Genomic DNA, 25,417 nt, shown 5'->3' on the forward strand with positions numbered 1-25,417 from the left:
AAGGGCAGTGAGGTTAAGAAAATCATAATATACTCAGAACATTTAGATTGTGGTAGTAAGAAAAAACTAAAATATGTTTTAAGTGTTGAAATTATGTTTTGCTTTGGTAAGTGTGGGACAGTGTAGTGAAGTGATTAAGAGGGTGGAATCTGGAGTCTGCCGGTCTTGGTTTGAAGCTTGGCTCTAGCACTTACTAGTTCTGTGACTTTGAAGAAGTTATTAAATATCTTCGTGTTTCAGTTTCATGTTTATAAAATTGGGAGTATAATAGTATAGACATACCCCATTTTATTGTGCATTGCTTTATTGAGCTTCACAGATAATTTCATATTTTACAAATTGAAGGTTTGTGACAGCCCTGTGTCGAGCAAGTCTATTGGTGCCATTTTTCCAACAGCATTTCCTCACTTTGTGTCTCTGTGTCACATTTTCATAATTCGCGCAATATTTCCAAATTTTTCATTATCATTATATTTGTTACAGTGATCTTTGATCAGTCATCTTTGATGTTACTATTGTCATTGTTTTGGGATCACCACCAGCCGCACCCATATGAGACAGCGAATTTAATCAATAAATGTTATGTGTGTTCGGACTGCTCACCCACCAGCTGTTCCCCCATCTCTCTCCCTCTCCTCCAGCCTCCTTATTCCCTGAGACACAACAGTATTGAAATTAGGCCAGTTGGAGCTGGCCCCCTGGCCAAGTGGTTAAGTTCATACATTCTGCTTCGGTGGCCCAGGGTTTCACTGATTTGGATCCTGGGCACAGACCTACCACCATTCATCAAGGCATGCTGAGGTGGCTTCCCACATAGCAGAACTAGAAGGACCTACAATTAGAATGTATAACTATGTACTGGGGGGTTTTGGGGAGAAGAAACAAAAAGATTGGTGACAGATGTTAGCTCAGGGCCAATCTTTAAAAAAAAAGAAAGAAAGAAATTAGGCCAAGTAGTAACCCTACAGCAGCCTTTAAGTGTTCAAGTGAAAAGAAGAGTCCCATGTCTCTCACTTTAAATCAAAAGCTAGAAATGATTAAACTTAGTGAGAAAGGCACATCGAAAGCCAAGAAAAGCTGAAAGTTAGGCCTCTGGTTCCAGTTAGCCAAGTTGTGAATGAAAAGGAAAAGTTCTTGAAGGAAATTAAAAGTGCTACTCCAGTGAGCACATGAATGATGAGAAAGCGAAACAGCCTTATTGCTGATATGGAGAGAGTTTTAGTGGTCTAGATAGAAGATCAAACCAGCCACAATGTTCCCTTAAGCCAAAGCCTAATCCAGAACAAAGCCCTAACTCTCTTCAATTCTGTGAAGGCTGAGAGAGGTGAGGAAGCTGCAGAAGAAAAGTCTGAAGCCAGCAGAGGTTGGTTCATGAGGTTTAAGGAAAGCAGCCATCTCCATAATGTGAAAGTACAAGCGGAAGCAGTAGGTGCTGGTGTAGAAGCTGCAGAAAGTTATCTAGAACATCTAGCTAAGATGATTGATGAAAGTGGCTGCACTAAATAACAGATTTTCAATGTAGATGAAACAGCCTCCTATTGGAAGAAGATGCCATCTAGGACTTTCATAGCTAGAAAGGAGAAGTCAGTGCCTGGTTTCAATGCTTCAAAGGACAGGCTGACTCTCTTGTTAGGGGCTCAGTGCAGCTGCTGACTTTAAGTTGAAGCCAGTGCTCATTTACCGTTCCAGAAATCCTAGGATCCTTAAGAATGACAATGTCTACTCTGCCTGTGCTCTATAAATGGGACAGCACATCTGTTTACAACATGGTTTACTGAAATTTTTTTTTCCCCCTGAGGAAGATTAGCCCTGAGCTAACATTTGCCAATCCTCCTCTTTTTTCTTTTTTGTTTCTGAGGAAGACTGGCCCTGAGCTAACATCCGTGCCCATCTTCCTCTCCTTTATATGTGGGACGCCTACCACAGCATAGCTTGCCATGTGGTGCCATGTCTACACCTGGGATCCAAACCTGCGAACCCTGGCCCGCCGAAGTGGAATGTGCGCACTTAACTGCTGTGCCACTGGGCCGGCCCTACTGAACATTTTAAGCCCACTGTTGAGACATACTCCTCAGAGAAAAAGATTCCTTTCAAAATATTACTACTCTTTAACAGTACACCTGCTCTCCCAAGAGCTCTGATGGAGAGGTACAGCGAGATTAATGTTTTCATGCCTGCTAACAGAACATCCATTCTGCAGCCCATGGATCAAGAAGTAGTTTCAACTTTCAAGTCTTATTATTTAAGAAATACATTTTGTAAGGCTATAGCTGCCATAGATAGTGATTCCTCTGATGGACCTGGGCAAAGTAAATCGAAAACTTTCTGGAAAGGATTCACCATTCTAGATGCCATTAAGAACATTCATGATTCATGGGAAGAAGTCAAAATACCAGCATTAACAGGAGTTTGGAAGAAGTTGATTCCAACCCTGATGGATGACTTTGAGGCGTTCAAGACTTCAGTGGGGGGAGTAACTGCAGATTTAGAAATAACAAAAGAACTAGAATTAGAATTGGAGCCTGAAGATGTGACTGAATTGCTACAAACTCATGATAAAACTTTAACGGATGAGGAGTTGCTTCTTATGGGTGAGCAAAGAAAGTGGTTTCTTGAGATGGAAACTACTCCTGCTGAAGATGCTGTGAAGATTGTTGAAATGACAAAAAAGGATTTAGAATATTACATAAATGTAGTTGATAAAGCAGCAGCAGAGATTGAAAGAACTGACTCCAATTTTGAAAGAAGTTCTACTGTGGGTAAAATGCTGTCAAACATCATCGCATGCTACAAAGAAATCATTCATGAAAGGAAGAGTCAATCCATGCTGCAAACTTCATTGTTTTCTTGTTTTAGGAAATTGCCAGGGGCCGGCCCCATGGCTGAGTGGTTAAGTTCACGCGCTCTGCTTGGCGGCCCAGGGTTTCGCCAGTTCAAATCCTGGGCGCAGACATGGCACCGCTCATCAAACCATGCTGAGGTGGCGTCCTGCATGCCACAACTAGAAGGACCCATAACTAAAAATACATGACTGTGTACCAGGGGGCTTTGGAGAGAAAAAGGAAAAATAAAATATTTAAAAAAAAAAAAAAGAAATTGCCATAGCCACCCCAGCCTACAGCAATCACCACTCTAATCCGTCAGCAGCCATCAAAATCAAGGCAAGGCCCTCCACCAGCAGCAAGACTACAACTTGCTGAAGGCTCAGATGATGGTTAGCAATTTTTAGCAATGAAATGTTTATTAATTAAGGTATATACATTGTGTTTTTAAGATATAATACTATTGCACACTTAATAAACTACAGTATAGTGTAAACATAACTTTAATATGCACTGGGAAACCAAAAAATTCATGTCACTCAAAGTTATTGTGATAATTACTTTATTCTGGTGGTCTGGAACCAAACCTGCAGTGTCTTCGAGGTGTGCCTGTATGTACTTCACAGGCTATTTGTGATTGTTAAATGAGGAGATGTATATTAAGCACTTAGAATACTGTGATTGTTGGTAGCTGTTACTGTTACTATGATTACTTTTATTTTTTGTTTTCCGGTAACATTGGTTTATGACATATAAATTTCAGGTGACATCATTATATTTCATTTTTCTGTGTAAGATTATTTTTATTTCTAGGTTTAATCTTTGACCTGCTCCTGCCTTTAAGGTTTCTTTTTTACGATGCAAATGCTATGGTGTACATTTTGAATTAAGAAATATTGATTCATCCTGGAAGTCACATCAAACCCTTGGTTACAAACCTAGAACACGGGTAAAAATGCAGACTTTAAAAAAAAGAGGACTAATATGTTTATGCTGAAACCTTTTGTGAAACTTCTGAAACACTGAAAAAGAGCTCAGTGAAGAAGGCCGGGCAAAGCTGGACAGCACGGCTTAACTCTCAGCACTTGAATGCCCTAAGAAAAGTTGTTCAGCCACTTCTTGGTTAAACTGTTGGAGATTATTTGCAAGGTTCAGTTTAATCACTTGTAATTTAATGTAAATGAACTTCCTAATCAAATGTACATTAATTGTAAAAATAAAGCAGAATTTTTCATTTTAAGAACATGATTAATGCTAGTAGATAGGAAAAATGGAAAAATCTTCTGCTTTATAGTGTGCCAATTATTAGTTTTACAAATAATATTTTTCTTATTCTTAGAGTTTCATAAGTATGTATCTGGTGTTTGTAAACTTACTAATAAAATTACAACAATATATTCTTACTCTAATATATTATTGAATGCAAAGGAAGAGGGGAGAACATCCAAACTCTACTTGTTGCTAAACTGTATGATAAAAATGTATTCATTTGACTACCTGACTTTTTTTTCCCTTAAACAGATAAAGGTAGCTAGTACCCTAGGCCACTTATTTTTGAATTGATGTAACAGAAGTGAGACTTTATAAATTTTTGAATTATGCTTTTTCTTTTAGAATATTTACAGGGTCTACAAGGCTAGATGGAAATGCTATTGGTAAGTATATACATTTATTCCACTTATAAACTGGCTTTTTGTTCAAAAGACTTGGAAGTTAAGCTTAAAAAATATAAATCTATTTATATTATAGTGGATTTCGTCCGTTGGCTCTGTGCTGTGTCTATGGATGAATTACTTTCCACTACACATCCAAGGATGTTTAGTCTACAAAAAATAGTAGAAATATCATATTACAACATGGGAAGAATAAGATTGCAGTGGTCTCGAATTTGGGAAGTTATTGGAGATCATTTTAATAAGGTATTTGAATAATTTTAGAATTTGCTTACATTTGTAATACTTTTTGTTGTTTAAAATTTCCTTCTCATAATCTAATTGAGACTTTTTTCCTTTTCAAAGCAATTTTTCGTTACTTTTTAAATTAAGTTTAGAAAATCCTTTGAATCCTGTCTTTGTTTTTAGAAATGATTGCTCTAGGTTTTAAGAATTTAGTTAAAATACATTTTTTTATTAAGGAATATTGTTAGCACACCTAGTGCCTTTATGGAGAATCAAGATTTACTTATTTATGCTGTTAATTATATACTTTTCCTAAAACGAAAATAAAGAATTACAGATTTTTACTGCTGACATTAAGCGCCCTACATTTCTGTTGCCATTACAGGTTGGCTGTAATCCTAATGAAGATGTAGCTATTTTTGCAGTAGACTCCTTGAGGCAACTGTCAATGAAGTTCTTAGAGAAAGGGGAGCTTGCTAATTTCAGATTCCAGAAGGATTTCTTAAGACCTTTTGAACATATAATGAAACGAAACAGGTATTAGATTTGTTGAATTGCTTAGTATCAGAAAAGTTCCTTATTAGTTTCCAAAGCAGGGGGAAAAAACAGAAGAAGGGAAAAAAACTGATGACTTTAATCTGTATAGGTATCTAAGCAATTATATTAATATTTTAGGTCTCCAACAATTCGAGATATGGTTGTACGGTGTATAGCACAGATGGTTAATTCTCAAGCTGCTAACATTCGGTCTGGATGGAAGAACATTTTCTCTGTGTTTCATCTAGCTGCATCTGATCAAGATGAAAGCATAGTGGAACTTGCGTTTCAAACAACAGGGCACATTGTCAGTGAGTATTCTTTTAGCTATGTTCGTGTTAAAAACAAAAAACAAAAAAACTGTAATGTGTTTAGAAGATAATTTAGGCATAAGATTATGGGCCTATTGTCTTTATGTTTACCAAGTTTTGCCTACAGAAGCAGAGTAAATAATGGTATTATTGTATTATAGTTAACATTTATGGAATGTATCTGTTTTCTTCAATGTTCACAACAGACTCTATGAGATAAGTATCTTTATTATTCCTTTTTCTTAAATAGATTAGGAAACTCAGCCTCAGTGAGGTTAACTAATTTGCCTAAAGGCACAGAACTAGTGAGTGATGGAGTTGAGATTAAACGCCAGGGAGTCTTGAGGCAAACCCTTTGTTTTTGACCACCACACTACACAGCCTCCTTTGACTGTAAGGGAAAATGGAATACTAAAAATGTAAGTTAAGGTTAAAGATGATGACCATCATCAACATCAAGAATAATGACATCATCATAGCTATCATTTATTGAGTGCTTGCTTGAATTAAATATTCTTCTAAGTACTTCCCTTACATTTTATTTAGTGCTTATTAACAATCCTGTGGGTATTATTATCCCCATTATGGATTAAGATGCTGAGATACAAGGGGATTAAATGTAATTTTGTATATTCACTCAGAAACTGTTGTTTCAGTACCTACTGTATACCAGTTCGCTGTATTCATGCTGGGTTTATAGTACAAACAAGACAAAGACCTGTTCCCCTCTCCCCACTACTCAGGAAGTGTCAAGTAAGTGGTAGAGACAGACTAGAACTCATGTCTGTTGGACCTCAAAACTCTTAACCTTTAAGAAGTATGCATTACATCTAGAGGTTGTGTATTTTTGATATAATTAAGAATAATTGAAAAATTATAATTATTTTGATATATTTTCCTCCCTTTTAGCCCTTGTGTTTGAAAAACACTTTCCAGCGACCATTGATTCTTTCCAGGATGCAGTGAAGTGTTTGTCTGAATTTGCGTGCAATGCAGCTTTCCCAGACACAAGTATGGAAGCCATTCGACTTATTCGCCATTGTGCAAAATATGTGTCTGATAGACCGCAGGTATAGCATCATTTAATAAACAAGATCTTACTAAGTATTTATTTCTAGTCTGAGATCTAAGTTTATTTGGGAATTGAGGGGATATATGAAGCATTTATTTTTCAGTAAACCCAAAAATTATCTGAGCTTGATTCTGAGTTAAAATGCTTAGTAATGATACCTAGCATTTATTGACAGTGTTGGCTATTTTTCTGAGTGTTTCACACGTATTAAGTTGTTTAATCTTCATACCAACTTTATAGGATAGGAAATTTTATATCCCCAAACAGATAAGGAATCTGAGGCACAAAGAAGTTAAAACAATGTGCCCATGGTTACAGGCTAGTAAAGGACACCTAGGGTTTGAACACAAGCCTTTGCTTGTAGCCATTACCCTACACTGTTTCTTGTCTGTGGTGCTCTGCAGCACTGAAGCTGACTGTCTTTGGATGAGTGTAGGCTTAGGTACTGAAGTAAAAGATTGAATTGGCAACCTGGCTGTCAACTTTAGCTTGCGTATCTGAATCTGTCTTTGTAACCATCATAAGGAGAAGTGATGCATCACAGATTTGGTAATAAGGTTTTTACTTCATGCTGGCATGGACCTATGGAGTGAGTGCTTAGTACTTTTATATACATCAATTCATTTGACCTTCACACCTCCCCAGTGTGGTTACTGTGGCTGCATGGTGTCATAACCATTTAAATGATGTAAACGGAAACCTGATTTAACCTAACTAATAATGCAGAAAGCTGGTGACAGTTGAAGCTGAAACTAACTTTGGGTTCTAGTCCAGTGCTCTTTATAGGCAATTATAATCTCTATTTTTTTTTTTATAAATTGTTTATCACTTTTGATTTGTAAAGCATTTAAAAGATTTTTGGAGAAATAATATGCTTAATGTACAAGTACTATGTTTTGTATTTAATAAACCTACCTTTCCTCTTGAAGGCTTTCAAGGAATACACAAGTGATGATATGAATGTGGCACCTGAAGACAGGGTGTGGGTGAGAGGATGGTTCCCAATTCTCTTTGAGTTATCCTGTATCATCAATAGATGCAAATTAGATGTAAGAACCAGGTAACAATCAGTATTTGGAATTAAAATTTGAAAGGTTTATTTTGACTTTAATCAAACTAACTTTTCTTATGTGAACACAAGTTTGATAAAGGCCATAAATCGTGTTTTATCAAATTAACAATTATTAGACAGATTTTTAACATATATAGTCAATTTTGTAAAGAGTTAGCTTTATTGGATTTTTTTAAATCAGAAAAAGTAGTACAGATTTGTAACAAACTGATAGAAATGTAATGAAAGAATAATCTCTCCTTCCTCACCTGTGCCAGAATCTCACCCACCCCCAGCCAAGGTTGAGTTTGATTTATGTCTTCAGAAACTTTTCATTTTTATTGTGTTATTTGTTATAACAGAAATTTTTGTGAAATAGATAAATAATACAAAATAGGACTCAAACCTTGGGAATTTGTCGTAGAATTTAGTAATTACGAGAACATTATATACATTTTATTTTGCATTTAGGCATTGAGGATCTTTTTTTTCAGTGGATGTGTTAGGAACTTGATAAAATTCAAAATAGCCCCCAATTCATGTAAATCTATATTATTTAGATGTACAACTTTCACATGTCCAGCAACCTCAGTGGAGCAGGTGACATGTCATGACCGACAAGTCATGTAAACTCAGCACTCCCTCCCTGCTCTTATTTATTTGTAGAAATCTATTTGACAAAGGACCTATCTGCTTTCCTAGCCTCTTACTTAGGCTATCCTTGTCTGGGACGATGCTACCTTGCTTCTTACCGTATCCCATGTTCACGTTATGAATGAGTTCTACTTGTTAAAGAGAAGAGAAAATACATGTTCTAGTTAGTAGAGGAGAGGGAAAAATGAGTGAACTTTGTCTATTGAACTACTGTAATGTTATTTTGCACATTCATTTAACAAATATTTGTTTCAAACCTACTGTGTACCAGGCCTGCACGAGGCCTGCAGTGTACTAGCAGCAGATGAGCTAGACTGTGTACCAGTCCCTGTGGAGCCTTTCAAAGAAAATTTTATTCTGGCTTACCGTCAGACTTTTGGAAATAAAAACTTTTTCTGAATTGAAGGACACCTATATTTTGCTAGAAGAAAGTAACATGTAGAGAAAAGATTCAGCTTTTTATTGGTTACATGAAGGTATTATTATTTCAAGAAAGATAAGAAATCAAGAAGGCAATTTTGAGTTTTAGCTTTACTACTTATTCAAAAGATAGTCAATGTGATACTAAACAGTTTATTCGTTAAACAAGTACTTACTGTGTGCCTCCCAAGTGGCAAGTGCTGCTCTCTGAGATACAGCAGGAAACAGACAGACACAGACCCCTGCCCACATGAATGTTTTAGTGGATTAGTTTTATAAGTCTTTTTGTTTGAGGATATTATATGAACAATTATAGTGTTAGCCAAAAATCCCTATAGCTCTTTGAAAAAGATTTTCCAAAATATAATTTTTATTTGTTCTTAGACTGCTATCGATATGCTTTCTTCCTTGGACACAGTGCCACAAAGTTAATAATCACCCAAATTATGATCTTTCTCAATCTCTAATTCCATTTGCAAATTCAAAATGTTGAAATGATGGGGTGAGAGTGGAGGAGAAGTAAAATAAAGAAGAAATTTTAAGGTCAAGGTCTTGAGAGTGTTTTTCCTAAATGATGCATGCTAAAGAAACCTGTTTTGCAACTTAAATTTCTTCTAACTGTATCATGTGTTAATTTAAAACCAGTTTTAAACTTTGTTTTCAGTAGCTTTGTGAACTATGAAAATTATTTTAGGAGGGGGATTCTGACGTGGCAGGATTTTTTTTGTATTATAGCTTTCCTAATTATGTTTTATCATTTTAGAGGTTTAACAGTGATGTTTGAAATAATGAAAACTTATGGCCACACCTATGAAAAACACTGGTGGCAGGATTTATTTAGAATTGTTTTCAGAATCTTTGACAACATGAAATTGCCAGAACAGCAGACAGAGGTAAGAGAACATAAAATTTTCATTTAAGATAGTCAAGTTAAAAGGTTAATATTTTAATAGTAATATAAATATTAACGTTTTCCCTAATACATTTTATTTAGTATTCATATGTGAATTCTTAATTCTGAATTGAATAAAGAATACATAGTAAAATTTTATTTATTTATTTCAATGTCTTTTACTACAAATGAGTTATAGGATACATTTCAGTAAGTGTATGGAGAGAACTTCAGGTTTTTTTGTTTTATCCCATATAGATGTATTAAATGCAAACTTTGGGGGCTCTCTTACCTGCCTGAAGTTTTACTTTAGATCTGCAGTTTTTAAATCTATAAGTAGACTCTTACTTAAAACATCATCTTAAGTAGACATACGTGTATGCACTAGCACCAAGCTCCAGAGGAATACTCTCAGTCCAGATTAGTCCTTTATGGATTTGAGAAAAATAAAGAAATTACTTACACTTATTTTATATGGCTCTTTTTGCCTTTTATGGTGTGTTCAGGTAATCCTACCTTGATATAAGTCAGTTTTATTTTTAAACCTATGCTAACCCCACTTGGATAAATTCTTCTCATTTCATTCTTCTTTATTTCTCTTTCATGTTCTTAGATATTCTGGAGCAAGTCCAGCTGTTGGTCTTCATGCATATTGTTTCAAAAGTCATAATATTAATAGCAGGACAATGCAGTGATAGGTTTTTATAATCAAAACAAATAATGCAGAAAGTAGTTAAATTATTTTGTAATAGATGGTTATGAGATAATGATGAGAAATAGATATCAGATATTAAGTTGAGGTGAATGTAATATTCTCGAGGGAATTAGTGGTCTGAAAGGAACATGGATAGGCTTACATTTTAAATATGAAAATATATTTCTTTTTTAATTCTAGTAGCTGATAAATGGTCTGACCTTCATTTAATGACTTTCTTTTACCCTAGAAAGCTGAATGGATGACAACAACTTGTAATCATGCACTTTATGCAATCTGTGATGTGTTCACCCAGTATTTAGAAGTACTCAGTGATGTACTTTTGGATGATATTTTTGCCCAGCTATACTGGTGTGTGCAGCAAGGTAAGTCTGTACTGGGTAAGTGACACAAAGTGCTAAATATGGCCCTGGTAATATCTAAATGAATTATTCTTTTCTTTTCTAGACAATGAGCAGTTAGCACGATCTGGTACAAACTGCTTGGAGAATGTTGTCATTCTGAATGGTGAAAAGTTTACCCTAGAAATCTGGGATAAAACTTGTAACTGCACACTGGATATCTTCAAAACCACAATCCCACATGCGTAAGAAGATTTTGTACAACTTTATATTTATATAGTGAATGATGGACATAAAAGATTTGATAGTAACTAGTGATTTCTCCTAGTGGAAATCCTTTTAAAAATATCTTAGTGTTCCATGAATTCATATTTATTACAAATCAAACTATAAGCCATAACAAATACATGAATTAAATTCCTTATAAACCAAACCTTTAGTCTGATCCAAAATTTGGACTATAATGAAACAATTTTATAAGGTTTTATTTATCCAGATTCAACTAAGCAGCGGTTTTGAATTGAAAAAAAAATGTCAACATATATTTCAGTTACTGTAGATTTAGTAATCTAAGGAAAATTTATTTACAGATAGTATATTTTACAGTTGTCATCTTTTAAAAGGAATAAGTTTAGAGTTGAATTGTAGGGGAGTTTTTAACGTTGGGGAAAGTAAGACAGTCTCACTAAACGATGCTTGGTAGCACCTGGATTATTACTTCCCAGCTCAACCTTGGGGCCTCTCTGACCTGCACAAAGTTTTACCTTAGAGCTGTGATTTTTAAATCTCGGTAATAAGATGTTTTAAATCTTACATAAACATATGTGTATGCACTGGCATAAAACTTTATATGAAAATTAAGAGTTATTCCAGATTTTTAAGCATCAAACTTTTTCTTAACATGAGTTAAATATGTTTGCCCCCATATGATCCCTTTGTAAATGTCTTAATCAGTAGGAAATAGGAATTCAAACAGAAGAAACACACCCCTAGGAAAGCAGTCTCTAAGTAGAACTACACTAAAAGGACACACAGTCATCCCTTTGGCCTATTTACAATAATTGGACAATTTTTCTTATTTTTTGGTGCACATTTTGTTGGAACAATGTAACTGACAAGTGATTCCTTTTTGTCAGTTTATCTGTTGCTTCATGTCCAAGATAATATGAATGCTTGCCCAGCTGCTGTCCCTATAAAGTCTTTACAAAAACCAGTCTAGCTGAACATTCTTTTTTCTTAAGAACTGCTTCTGTTTTAATTTATTGAATTACATACTCAGATAATATATATGATCTTAAAGATCATCTAATAAGTATCTCTTAATAGAAAATATCTGTACCAGAGTTCTTTCCATATTGAACTGAAAGGACGTATTTACCCTTTGTCTGCCCTGTTCCCCAGGAGTTCCTACTTCTCAGAAGCAAGAACTTGGGCCTTAATCGTCTTTCTGTCCCAAGCACCTACGCCAGGGGTGGCAAGTTAGCTGCTGCTTTTGGGCCAAATTTTTTTTTTTTTGGGCCAAATTTTATCTCATTTATTTTTATACATTTTTTTGAAAAATAGAATCTAAAGAGTTCTAAGAATTTTTTGAAAAGTCTCAAACTTTTTTCAATCTCACTTTGGAAAATATTTAATAACATTAATACTTTGAAAAGATGAGTTTAAAGTTTTTGAGCTTTCCAGAAGTGGTTTTTTTTACCATAAAATTAATGACCAGAGTACCCTTTTAATTATATTAAATGCTAGTTAATTGTTTTCTGGAAGTACATATTTTACACTTTTTACTATATTTTTTCCAGTAGATTGCTCTTAGCAGTGGGTAAAGAAGGAATGTGTTGTTTTTGGTATATTATGACTTTTGGTGCCTGTTTCAATGCATGTTGGATGTGGCATGTTTCACACTTCAGTGATTGATGTGATTTTGATGTCTTAAAGGCTCTTGACCTGGCGTCCCACTTCTGGAGAAACTGCTCCCCCACCTCCATCTCCCGTGAGTGAAAAACAGTTGGTAAGTTTTAATAAAGCAAGCATATTTTAAATTAATTAATTATTTATAAGTAATTTTACCATTGGCCAAATTCTTTTATATGAGCCCAGCTCTTTTAAAAAGATGGCATGAATGTATTATCCAGAATTCTGAGGTTAAATTTCATGATGGCAAATTTCCCAGGTGCCCAAAATTTGTCTCTGTAAGTGCCATGAAGGAGATATTTTAAATTATTTTATACTATAGATGGTCTGAGACATAGAGTAAAATGATTTCAAAAGTTGTAAGAGACAGGTACCAGATTATGTAAGGATTTCCATGGCAAGCTGAAGATATTATTGGATGTTATTTTATTTTATCCAAACTTTTCATATTGATATAATTTGACCTTAGAGAAAAGTTAGAAAAACAGTATAAAGAATTCTAATATACCTTCTACCCATTATATTTGTTTCCTGGGACTGCCATAACAAATTACCACCAGCTTAGTGGTTTAAAACAACAGAAATGTATTCTCTCACACTTCTGGAGGTGAAAGGTCCAAAATCAAGGCATCTGCAGGGCCACATTCCCTCCAAAGGCTTTAAAGGAGAATCCTTCTTTGCCTTGTCCAGCTTCTCGTGGCTGCTGGCAGCCTTTGGCATTCCTTGGCTTGTACACACATCACTCCCGTCTCTGCCTCCATCTTTACATGGCTGTGTAAAGTCAAATATTGTGTGTGTCAAATCTGCCTCTCCTTTCTCTTAGAAGGGTACTAGTCATTGGATTCAGAGTCTACTCTAAATCCAGAATGATCTCGTCTCAAGATCCTTAATTACATCTTTAAAGACCCTATTTCCAAGTAACCTTCACAAGACCAGAAGTTAAGATCTGGACATACCTTTTTGAGGCCACTTTTCAACCCACTACAGTTTACCTTCTGGTACCCAAAAATTCACGTTCATCTTTCAGGCAAGAGATATTCACCCCATCCTATCATCCCCAAAAGTCTCAATGCATTGCAGCATCAGCACTAAGTCTAAAAATGTCATCTAAATATCATATCAGACGTCCCAAATTTCATCAAGTCATTTAGATCATTTAGTATGTGTCTATTCTGTATCATTTAGTATCATCTTAGTCATTTATTATGTGGTCTATTCTGGGGCAAAATTCCTCTCCATCTGTGGACGTATGAACCTAGAAAACAAATTACCTGCTTGCAAAATACAATGGTGGGACAAGCATAGGATAGACATTCTCATTCCAAAATGGAGAAATTGGAAAGAATAAAAGAGTCACTGATCCTAAGCAAGTTTGAAACCCAGCAGGTCAAATCCCATTAAATTTCAAGCCTAAGTATAATTTTCTGTGGCTTGATGCCCTGCCCTCTAGGCCAATGGCTCCTCCCTCTGGGCCTGCAGCTCTGCCTTCTGAATAAAGGTTAGTACATTTTTGCAGCCAGGTACCACTGTCAGCCCATTTCCTGCCTGTAGAATCCCAGAAGTCTGACAGCCTTCCTTCATTTTATCCCATTTATGTCCCGTTCATTCCAGGTTGGCTGTGTGTCTACTGGTCTATCATTCTCAAAATCCTTGTGGTTCTCTTGTGTATGTCAGGAGAATTCATACCATTAAATAAGAGGGTAATCAACAGATCCATCCTGGATAACTCCATCTCTATTACTAGCTTCTGCTGAGATAATTTGCCTGGATCCATTAGTCGCACATCTAATCTCTTCAGCATTCAGCCATCCAAAGCATGCTTTCATAACAATCAATTTCCCAATTTTAGCATCTTTTGCAAGCTGAATAGGCCAAGAGCCTCCCAAATCAAGTGCAAGTTCCTTTCTGCTTAACAGTCCTTTCCTCAACGCACCTCTTTATTCTCACATTTTTCTATAAGCACCAAGGAGAACATCAGGCCGCACCTTCAACACTGCTTGGAAATCTTCTCAGCTAAATGTTTAAGTTCATCACTTACAAGTTTGCCTTCCACCCATAGTACAACACAGTTCAGCCAAGTTTTTTGCTACTTTATCACAAGGATCACCTTTCTTCTAGTATCCAATAATATGTTCCTGATGTCCTTCTGCGATCTCTCCAGAAGCACCTTTGATGTTCACATTTCTATCAGCATTCTATTCATGACCTTGTATATATTCTTTAGGATTATAAAAGCTTTCTCTACCATGCATTTCACTTCCTTCTGAATCTTCACCAGAATTGTGTTTAGCGTCTATGTTTCTACCAACCATCTCTTCAAGGCGGTCTAGGCTTTTTCTTTTTTTTTTTTTTTTTTTTTTTTTTTTTTTTTTTTTTTTTTAAAGATTTTATTTTATCCCTTTTTCTCCCCAAAGCCCCCCGGTACATAGTTGTATATTCTTTGTTGTGGGTCCTTCTAGTTGTGGCATGTGGGACGCTGCCTCAGCGTGGTCTGATGAGCAGTGCCATGTCCGCGCCCAGGATTCGAACCAACGAAACACTGGGCCGCCTACAGCGGAGCGCGCGAACTTAACCACTCGGCCACGGGGCCAGCCCCCGGTCTAGGCTTTTTCTATCATATGCCTCAAAACTCCACTAGCCTCTACTATTACCCAGTTCCAAAGCCACTTTGACATTTTTAGGTATTTGTTCTATAGCAGCACCCCATTTCATGGTACAGAGATCTGTATCAGTCAGTGTTCTACCAGAGAAATGGAACCAGTAGGAGATAATCTATAGTTATATCTGTATCTGCTTATACATATATATGGGTATGTGTGTGCGTGCGTATTATATGTATATATATATATATGTATCTTTCTTGATTTATTTTGAATTTCGAGGAATTGGCTTATGCAATAGTGGGGGCTGGCAAGTTTGAAACCTGTAGTGCAGGTGGGCAGGCTGGAATCTCTTGGGCTGGAGCCACAGCTGCAGTCCACAGGTAGAACTCCTTCTTCAGGGAAACTTCGCTTTTGCTCTTAAGGCCTTTCAGCTGGTCGGATGAGGCTCTGCCCGTGTTATCGAGGATAATCTCCTTTACTTAAAGTCGACTGACTGTAATGTTCACTACATCTACAAAATACCTTCACAGCAACATTTGGATTAGTGTTTAATTGAGTAACTGGATACTAGAGTCTAGGCTAGTTGATACATAAAACCATCACACCAAGTTTCCCCAAATGTTATCATTTTGCTACGTTTGCTTTATTACTTCCTTCTTCTCTCTTTTTCTCTCACTCCCTCACCTTCACACATCTTTCTGAATGCTTTGAAACTAATTTGAAAATAAGATGCCCTTTTATTCCTAAATTTTTAGTATGTTTTTCCCTTTAAAAAAAGAGATGTCTTACATAATCACACTGCAATTGACAAAATCAGGAAATTACCATTGAAACAATACTATTATCTAATCTGGCCTTACTCAAATTTCTACTGTTCTCCCACTAATATCCTTGAATTCTAAACCCAGGAGGCCAGAGGTAGCAAATTAGTGCCCAGTGATCTGATTTGTACCCCCCAACTTTTAATTTCTTAACTAGTTGTCAATGGCTAAAACTTAGATTTCACAGAAAAGTACTATGAATTTCTCTTGAGGGAATGTGACATCTGGCATATTGGGCCCACATAGCTCCATGACCCTGATCTGCAGGATTTGTCCATTCATCACAGACTCCACCACTTATGAGCCCAGGATGAACTTGCTGTCATTTTTGTTTTTCTTAAATTGCGCCCACTCCCTGCCTTGCCTCGTGGGCTTTTGTTTTTGCTAGCTTGCTGTGTAGTGTAGTAGTTTGCACTGTAGGCTTTGATGCTAGACCCAAAATCAGATCCTTGCTTTGCACTGATTAAGCTCTGTGGCCTCAGCAAGTCACTTAACCTCATGTTAAGGTGAGTCTGGTGATGAGTAATTAGATCAAGTAATGCATGTAAAGTCGTTAGAACAGCGTGTGCCTGCTGCTGGGTTTGGTGGGGTGAGCCAGGTGGTGCCGCTCAGGGCTGGCGCCCAGTCTCTTCCTTGGCTCCTTCTGAGAACTGCAGCTGCCCTGGTTCTGCTTCTAGTTTCTTAATATCTGCCCGTTGTTGCTGCTGCCGCTCCTGATATCTGTCATTTCTTCTTTCACCCTGCTTTCTTTTTCTTTCTCTTCTTCTGTGTACTATTTATATTTTGCCAATGAACTGTGGTATTTTCCTCATTGCCATGCTCAGCTAAATCATTTCTTGCTGTGCACTCAAGGACTACTTTTGAAAAATTAGAAAGAGAAAAATGCCCAATCACTGTAAAACATTTTTGAGCAGTACAGATGAATATAGGGTAAAAAATGCAAGTCGCTTTTTATACGACCCCCTACAATCCTAACTGCAATATTTACTACTATAGTGTATATCCTTTCAGCTGTTTTCTATGTATTTACATATGTCATTAATATTAATTATATGTAGTTTTTTAACAAATGAAATCTTATTTGGAAACTAACTTTTTGTATTTGGAATATCTAAGAGATGTCTGCACATCAGTATGTAGAGATTTCTTTCGTAGGAATTCCTCCTTTTCCACTAAAGAATCTTTTTTAAGGGGACGGATTGGGCATGCTAGTTCTAGTGAAGAGCTGTTGTAAAAAATGCAGAAATTACCAAAAAATCATTCTCATTTACATTAATCAGAAAAATTGAGGAATCAATATACCAAACATGAAAAATTTCTGTAATACAGAGGAGAATTTTCAAACCCCCAAGCATGTTTCATTTTCTGGGGAGAAGCTTCTTAGAAATCGTCAGAATATTCAAAAGACCTAATGACCAAAAAAGTTAAAAAACTAATGTTTTCATTTATCTTCAGTAAGGCAATACATTTCTAATTCTATCAACTGATTAATTTCTCCCTTAAAATATACTTATTAAAATGTGTACTTTATTAAAATGTGCGAGTTAAAAAGACACATTGTATTTTATAGTTAATTTTTACAATAAACATTCCCTTAAAGGATTTATAAATTTACAAGTGTTGCTACATGCATTCTCACATTTAAGTTTTTATTTTCAAATGTATTTTAGTCCATCATGGTCAAATTAATTACCTAAATACTCTATTGTGTTCATATAGTTATTAAAAAGCCTCTTAAATGTTAAACACTGAAAAATACAAAGACGAATAAGAATAATCTTAACAATAATATGGCTTTAGATTTGTGTAGTGCTTCATTGTTTAAAAAATATTTTCACATTTGATTCTTCCAACAGTTTTTTTGAACCAGGTTTGATACATGTTATCCCCATTTTATACAAAACACAAAATGAAAGATCAATAAACTATGACATTTTAAGCCCAAGTTAAAATGTTATTTTGATCAGCACTGTTTCTTAGGAACATAGGCCCTGTCTTCCTTTCAGAAACCCAGGTGAAGTTGCTTCCGGCCTAGGACTGTTATGTGGGAATTCTCAGTTCCTCTTGAAACCAAGTTCTGTCTTCTCTGAGTGTGCTGTACTGCTATAAGAACATAAAGCTAGGATAGTAGTAATGTCAGCTACCATATATTATCTGACACCGTGCTGGTGCTTTGCATGTATTGTCTAATCTTTAACAACCTGCAAGAAAGGTGTCGTCTCCATTTTCAGATCAGAAAACCTCAGCTCAGGAAGATTCATTGCTTTTTCAAGGTTATACTTAATAATACTGGAGCTGAATTCTGCTGTAGCTCTGCTGGACTCGGATGTTTGACTTCCCTTCATGACACCACACTCCTAGTTGGTCAACTTCTCACTGACCTTTCTGGTCCCAGATTCCTTGGGTGACAGAAGGTCTTTCCCTCAACTTGCCCCTGCGAAGCTTGCAGAAATCTCCCATCTCTGCCACGTGTGTGTTCTGTTTGGATTTCATGACACTTCCTGGATGTTGCAGGCTAGTTTTTCCACACAATGAAGCTTAGCATTTTTATCCATTGCTCTTGAGTGGTATCAGGCCTGAGCCCAATGAGGGTCAGAAAGGAAGCTTTTCTCTTAGACTCTCAGCTCTTATCCATGTATAGGGAATTTGAAATAATTTTCTCATTGTGTCTATCATTGCAATGTGTAGGATGTCATTTTCATAGGGACACAATACAATTTTTTTTAAAACGGCATATTAGGAAATATTTACAGCTTTAAGCTTTCTTCACTGTACTTACAATGAATTTCTTATCTTATTAGGATACGATATCACAGAAATCTGTAGATATCCATGATTCTATGCAACCAAGATCTGCAGATAATAGACAGCAGGCACCATTGGCTTCTGTCTCTACTGTGAATGAAGAAGTCAGCAAAATTAAACCTACAGCAAGTGAGTTATTTCTCTTAATGAAAATAAATTGTGTATTTTATTTTATGTAGGAAAGGGATGAAAGTTTTGCTTTTGCTTTTATTATCCACAAACATACATGTAATTGATCGTGTGATCACTTGGTTTCTGTCTTTGCTCCACCTTGGACCTCCCCTGAGAGATAGATGCTCTCTTGCGGATGGTCAGGAACTCTGCTAACACCTGCGGTCCCAGCTTTTTCCACAGTGCTGTCGGCTAATGTTTGTGTCAAGCACATGAGTCTTCCCTCTCCATCCCCTTCTGCGTGTCAGCCCCGTATTCTGTCTGCAAAAGTGGGGCCGATGGGCCTTCCTCTGCCCCTCCGTGAGGGGAGGTGGAGGCGCCAGTGCTTTCTAAGCGGGAGCTCCCAGCTCTCTGAGGAGCAAGCCTTCTTCCTACTCTGCTGCCCCAGGCCCCTGTCTCCTCTGCTCCTCCCCTCACCTTCTTAGTTCTTTCCACAAAGAAGGGGAGCCCCTTCTGTTTTTTACTAAATTGGTTCAATTTTGTTTACTGAAGGAAAATTGTAACACCAAGGAAAGACTACTTTTTCCCTAGAGGAAAACCGGACAGCTTTAATTGCTTTTTTAAATTGAGGTGAAATTCACATAACAAAAGTAACCATTTTAAAGTGAACAATTCAGTGACATTTTGTACATTCACAGTGCCCTGCAATCATCACCTCTACCTAGTTTCAAAATCTTTTTATCACCCCCCAAGGAACTCCATCACCATCGTGCTGTTCCTCCCTATCCCCCTACCCTAGCCCCTAGCAAACATCAGTCTGCTTTCTGTGTCTATGAATTTGCTGTTCTGCACGTTTCATGTAAATGGAATCATACAATATGGAATCTTTTGTGTATGGCTTTTATTTAACATAAAGTTTTCAAGGTCCATCCACATTGTAAAATGGATCAGTAATTCATTCCTTTTCAGGACTGATTGTCATTTGTATGGATATAGCACATTTTGTTTCTCCATTCATCTGTTGATGGACATTTGGGTTTGTTCCACCTTTAGGTTATCATAAGTAATGCTGCTGTGAATGTTCATGTACGATTTTTGTTTGAGTACCTGTTTTTAATTCTTTTGGGTATATACCTAGGAGTGGAGTTGTTGGGTCATATGATAATTCTATGTTAACTTTTTGAGGAACCACTAAAATGCGTTCCACAGTGGCTGCACCATTTTACATTCTACCAGCAATTCCAATTTTTCTGCATCCTCACCAACACTTCTTTTCTTTTTTTTTAAATGATAGCCATCCTAGTAAGTGTGAAGTGGTACCTCATTGTGGATTTGATTTGTAGCTCCTTAATGATTAGTGATGTTGAGCATCTTTTCATGTGCTTATTGGCCATTTGTATATCTTTGGAGAAATATCTATTCAGTCTTTTGCTCATTTTTAATTGGATTGTCTTTTTGTTGTTGAATTTTAAGAGTTTGTTACATACTCTGGGTACTACACCTGTATCAGATGTATGATTTGCACATATTTATTTTCTCCCATTGTAGGTTATCTTTTTATTCTTTGATAATGTTCTCTGATGCACAAAAGCTTTTACTTTTGATCAAGTCCAATTTATCTATTTTTTCTTTTGTCACTCATGCTTTTGGTGTCATAGCTGAGAATCCTTTGCCAGATCTAAGGTTATGGAGATTTTCCCCAATGTTTTCTGCTAAGAGTTTTGTACATTCAGCTCTTATATTTAGGTCATTGATCCTTTTTGAGGTAATTTTTTCAGGGAATTTTTTACTAATCCTGTGTGCTTATATTAGTTCTTGAAAGAAGACAGATTTGGTATCCTACTTGAAAGGAGCTTCTACCTTTAGTCACTGTGTCTTGCTAACTTCTTAAAAGGGAGGTAGGTGGTGATGAGTGGCCCATTTTCATTTTTCATTCCTCTTGCTCTGGAGAACAGCATGGCTCACGCGGGAATCCGTACAGTGTCAGTCTGTACTGGAAGATGCCATGAGGGAAGAAGAGTGGGTGGCTTTTCTCTCTCTCAGCTCCAAGGCTGAACTTAAATATGCTTAGCTTTGTAAAGGAAGGACTTGGTCATCACACATCAGAAAGTTTTTCACTTGGCTGATCTGGGACTATTCCTTTAACTGGAACGAAGCGTGTGTTCCCTGCCACCTTGAGCTAAGGGCTTGGTCTTCTTTCCTTCTACCAGACATCCTCTCTCAGTCTCCGCAGAGCTTTCGAGGAAAAGTTTCACCGTGGAATTGTTGACTCAGCATAGGTGGAGCTGGAGGAAGGACAAATGGTCCCCATGTGCCCTTTCACTAGGTGGACAGGTGTGGTTCCTCGGTTTGAAGAGAATCCCAGCACAGACCTGCGTCCTTTGCCCTGTCCACAGGACAGCCTTCTCATTCTTGTACACACTCTCAGGAAACACCACTGCTCCATCTAGTCTTGACGCCATACCTCCTGCCCACATAGTTAATCTTTGCTGAGCTTTGCTTCCTATCCTTTGGTGACCCAGTGGAGTGGTCGCCTGATAGAACCCTCTCACTGTCAACCCTTTCATGAATAAATTTTGTTCAAATAGGTGTTATCTGCAAATGTGCTGCTGGTCCTTGCTAGTGAGACTGAAGTTAGGACCCTCATCTCTCAGTTCTGAAAGCACATCAGAAAGTGTGGGGAGACCCAGCTTCCCCAGTTCAGTCAGAGTGGAGCCTCGTTGGCCAAACCGAGTTTGCTTTGCCGAAAGCTCTTCACACCGTGGAGCTGCTGAAAGTGCGTCTCCTGAGACCTCAGCCTGCCCCCAGTCCCCTCGGAGTCCTGGGTTGCTGCCGGGACTCACCTGCTCCAGGGACTGAGTGCGCTTTTATGACTTGAGTTAGGGAGGTGAATGGATGACTGGTCCTAGTTGCCTATGACTGTGGTAAAGGACTAGGAAGAAGATGCTTAAGAGAAAGAGACAAGCTTGGGACTTGTGGGTTTCTTTGTTTTCTTTTTTTCTTTGACCTAAGATCTAGTACTAAGAAGTGTTAAATTTCTGAAAACTATCTGGAAAGCCACCTTTATTAATGACCTAAATAGAAATAAATTTAACTAAACAAGTTATTTTGCAACCCCCCAAAATCCGCAAAACATGAATTTAACTTCCACAAATGGTAGCAGATAAAGGAATTTGTAGTAAAAGCAAAAGTAGCATGAAGTGGAAGGATCGTAAGTCACCCAGTGCTGGGGCTATTGCCCTGAGGCTGGGGAACAGACAGCACCCCTTAGCGATCGTCTGCCTCCTAAAAAGTTCCCTGGAAAAGCTTCCCCTGAGAACCCAGGATCAAGGTGTGGCCTTGGGGGGGGCTGCCCGTGCAGCCGTGTGTCAGCGCTGCCCAGCACTCCCGCATCTCGGGAGTTGAGGTGCTTTCCCAGCATTGCACATCTTCGTTTGCTTTCCTGGGGTAATCAGTGATATGGAAAACTCTTCCACAAACAGGTCCTTGCAGGCTGGTGGCTTCTCAGAAGCACCCTGGTGAGCACATTTGTTGAGGCCTGAGGGAGGCAGCTGTGTTACAGCTACAAGGCAATGTGTAGTGCACTGTTGTGACGTTGCAGTTTGGTTACTTTTGTAGTAATGCACTTAGCATAACTTGTTATAGACTTCTTTGTTTATGGATCCATTTGAAAATGAGGTCATTTTAGCTACAACTACTAACCGGGATCCAAAGAAAACATGTGCTGTGATTAACCCACAGCATTGCCTCAATCATCAGAGTTCTTGGCTTGGCTGTCCCTCACTTCCTGTCTCACAGATCCAGTTCCTGTTGTTTTCTTTTGGTATAGGTTTTTATATTACCTAATTTCAAAAGTCAAACTTGGCTTTACAGTAAATACTATTAAAGTTTCAGCTTTTAATCCATTTGTTACATATTATTAATAACCTAAATCGTATTTTAAAATATGTAGTGGAACTTTTTTGAACATATTCACTATTGTAAGTCATTTCGAATATTTTTGTTTGTATAAAAAGTTTATTTTCTAAGTATTGATTAAACTTTTACTGAGTAAAGCTTATGTGTAAAAGCGGTATGTCCTCCTCAGTGTGATATGTGTAACTTATCTTCATACATATTAATGTTTCCTTAGCATTGTAATGTCATAGAAATTATAAAGGATTCAAAATAATTTTTGTTTGCATGTGCATTGGGGTGGGTTTCCTCACAGAATTTCCAGAACAAAAATTGTTTGCTGCCCTGTTGATTAAATGTGTTGTGCAGCTGGAACTCATCCAGACTATCGACAACATCGTGTTCTTCCCCGCCACAAGTAAGAAGGAGGACGCGGAAAACTTAGCTGCGGCACAGGTGAGGAGGCGTGAGGGCGGCTGCTCTTCTGTTGAGTAGGAAGTTAGCTATCATGGTCTGTGCTTCCAAGCAGACGTCAAACTAGAGATTTAATTTGGGGGGGTCTTCATCACATAGATGTCATTTTAAACCATAGGACTGGACGATCTCACCAAGGTTGTGAGTGTGGTCAGAGCTGAGAGGAATGTCAGAAACCAAGCTCTTGGTGATGAGGCAGCTGGTAGAGTCTGAGAACAAGAACTAGTGAGGCAAGAGGAGACCAAGAGACAGTGTTGTTCTGGAAGGAAAAAGAAGAAAATGTTTTGTTTTGGTTTTTTTCCTGCTCTTTTTTTTCTCCCCAAATCCCCCCAGTACATAGTTGTATATATTTTAGTTGTGGGTCCTGCTAGTTGTGGCATGTGGGATGCCGCCGCAACATGGCCTAATGAGCGGTGCCATGTCCGTGCCCAGGATCCAAACCCTGGGCCGCTGAAGTGGAGCGCATGAACTTAACCACTCGGCCACAGGTCTGGCCCCAGAAGAAACTGTTTTAAGAAGGATGTGGTCAACTCTGTCAAAGTGCTGGATAGGTCAAGTAATAGTCCATCTGAGAATTGCCCTCTGGCAATTTGTGGACTTTAGTGACCGTGACGTTGTGTTTAATTATAATGTTAAGGACAAAAGCATTATTGTAATACGTACAAGAGAAGAGAGGAGTTGCAGGCAGCAAATATTGATTACTCTGTGAAGGAGTTTTGCTGTAAAGGGGTACAGAGAAATGGGGTAATAGCTGGAGGAGGATGAGGTGGGTCAAGACAAGGGTGTGCTTGTTTTGTCTCTAATATTGGCAATATCGCAGCATGTTCCCTGGCGAGAGTTCTCCAGGCGAGAGAGAAAAACACTGCAGAGAGGGAGAGTCTGTTGTTAGAGCCGTCTTTTGAGTGAATGGAGACGGTACCTACTGCACAGTCCCTGGGAGGCTGCCTTGAATAGAAGCGCAGACAGTTCAAGCATTGTAACAGGAAGGCAAGCAAAGTGTATGGGTCATAAACCAGGAAGTTTGGTCCGTTTGCTGATGGGAGTCTGTGCGAGATCTCTTCTGATGGCTCCTGGTTTCTAGTTGAGATAGGAAGAAAAGTCGTCCACCGGGTGAGGTTGCAAAGAAAGTTTCAGATCCTTGAGGAGAGAAGTGAAAACATGAACTAGTCCGGGAAAGTGGACTGGGGATGTGCAGGAGGATTGCCGGGCAGCACCCAGTGCCCACTGGATTTAAGAGAAACCCCTCTGTTTTTCTCCAGTCCCATTTATTGTGTGGGTGAGATATGAAGTCGGCAGTTTTGCAGCGAATTACTAAAAAGAGGAGGTGAGGGGTTATGCAAGAGAATAATGATAAGCGCAGTCTGTGGCCTCCAGCCTGGTTAGGAAGAGAAGTGAGGAGCTGACGGGTGAGGAACAGTGCAGGGGAGTGGGAGAAGGGCTGCAGGGCCTGGTGCGGGCAGAGCTCCTGGAGTGAGACATCGTGAGAAGGGAACTGGAGAGACAGGAGGTGGTGCTTGGTGACTAGCATGCATGGAATTGAGATTCTAGAATTTTAATAGCAAAAGATGGACCTTTTCCTATTTTCTATTGAGACAGAACAGATTAAATTCTATGGCTTGTAAAACTGGTTTTTCGGGAACATTGATTTCTACATTTACTAAAATGTGTGACTCTGTGTGTGTGTGTGTGTGTGTGCACACTTGCGTGTGTGTGTGTGCATGTGCACATGCTGTCGTTTATTTTCCAAAGAGAGATGCTGTGGACTTTGACGTTCGAGTTGATACTCAAGACCAAGGAATGTACCGCTTTTTAACATCACAACAACTTTTTAAGCTACTGGACTGCTTATTAGAGTCACATAGATTCGCAAAAGCGTTTAATTCCAACAATGAACAGAGAACTGCTCTGTGGAAAGCAGGTAAGCTGCACAGGTCTCACATTTTAATATTCACTGTTAATGGATGTACAACAGATGTTTAGATTGACCAGAATTTGTTGATTGTATAATTCAGGTCTAACCATTTCACTGTATGAACTTTTACCTTAACAATAATAATAGAAAGGCAGTCTACCAACCAGGTCTTT

At 37.8% G+C, this 25,417-nt stretch overlaps 1 protein-coding gene across 2 annotated transcripts in view; it reads left to right on the top strand.

The window, feature by feature from the left end:
* ARFGEF1 (ADP ribosylation factor guanine nucleotide exchange factor 1) overlaps positions 1-25,417 on the top strand; it is a 149,238-nt gene that overhangs the window by 118,795 nt on the left and 5,026 nt on the right. The window contains exons 24-36 of one of the 2 annotated variants that reach the window (XM_023648500.2): positions 4,437-4,477; positions 4,572-4,741; positions 5,106-5,257; positions 5,396-5,568; positions 6,478-6,638; positions 7,570-7,700; positions 9,529-9,658; positions 10,602-10,737; positions 10,820-10,958; positions 12,649-12,721; positions 18,850-18,982; positions 23,175-23,314; positions 25,082-25,250. In XM_023648500.2, coding sequence (XP_023504268.2) covers positions 4,437-4,477; positions 4,572-4,741; positions 5,106-5,257; positions 5,396-5,568; positions 6,478-6,638; positions 7,570-7,700; positions 9,529-9,658; positions 10,602-10,737; positions 10,820-10,958; positions 12,649-12,721; positions 18,850-18,982; positions 23,175-23,314; positions 25,082-25,250 — 1,748 coding nt within the window. Of the gene's footprint in view, positions 1-4,436; positions 4,478-4,571; positions 4,742-5,105; positions 5,258-5,395; positions 5,569-6,477; positions 6,639-7,569; positions 7,701-9,528; positions 9,659-10,601; positions 10,738-10,819; positions 10,959-12,648; positions 14,955-15,228; positions 17,959-18,849; positions 18,983-23,174; positions 23,315-25,081; positions 25,251-25,417 lie in introns of those variants that run through there. The other variant, XR_011421556.1, reaches the window with a different exon arrangement.

Source organism: Equus caballus, chromosome 9 (assembly GCF_041296265.1).
Source record: "Equus caballus isolate H_3958 breed thoroughbred chromosome 9, TB-T2T, whole genome shotgun sequence".
Lineage (NCBI taxonomy): Eukaryota > Metazoa > Chordata > Mammalia > Perissodactyla > Equidae > Equus > Equus caballus.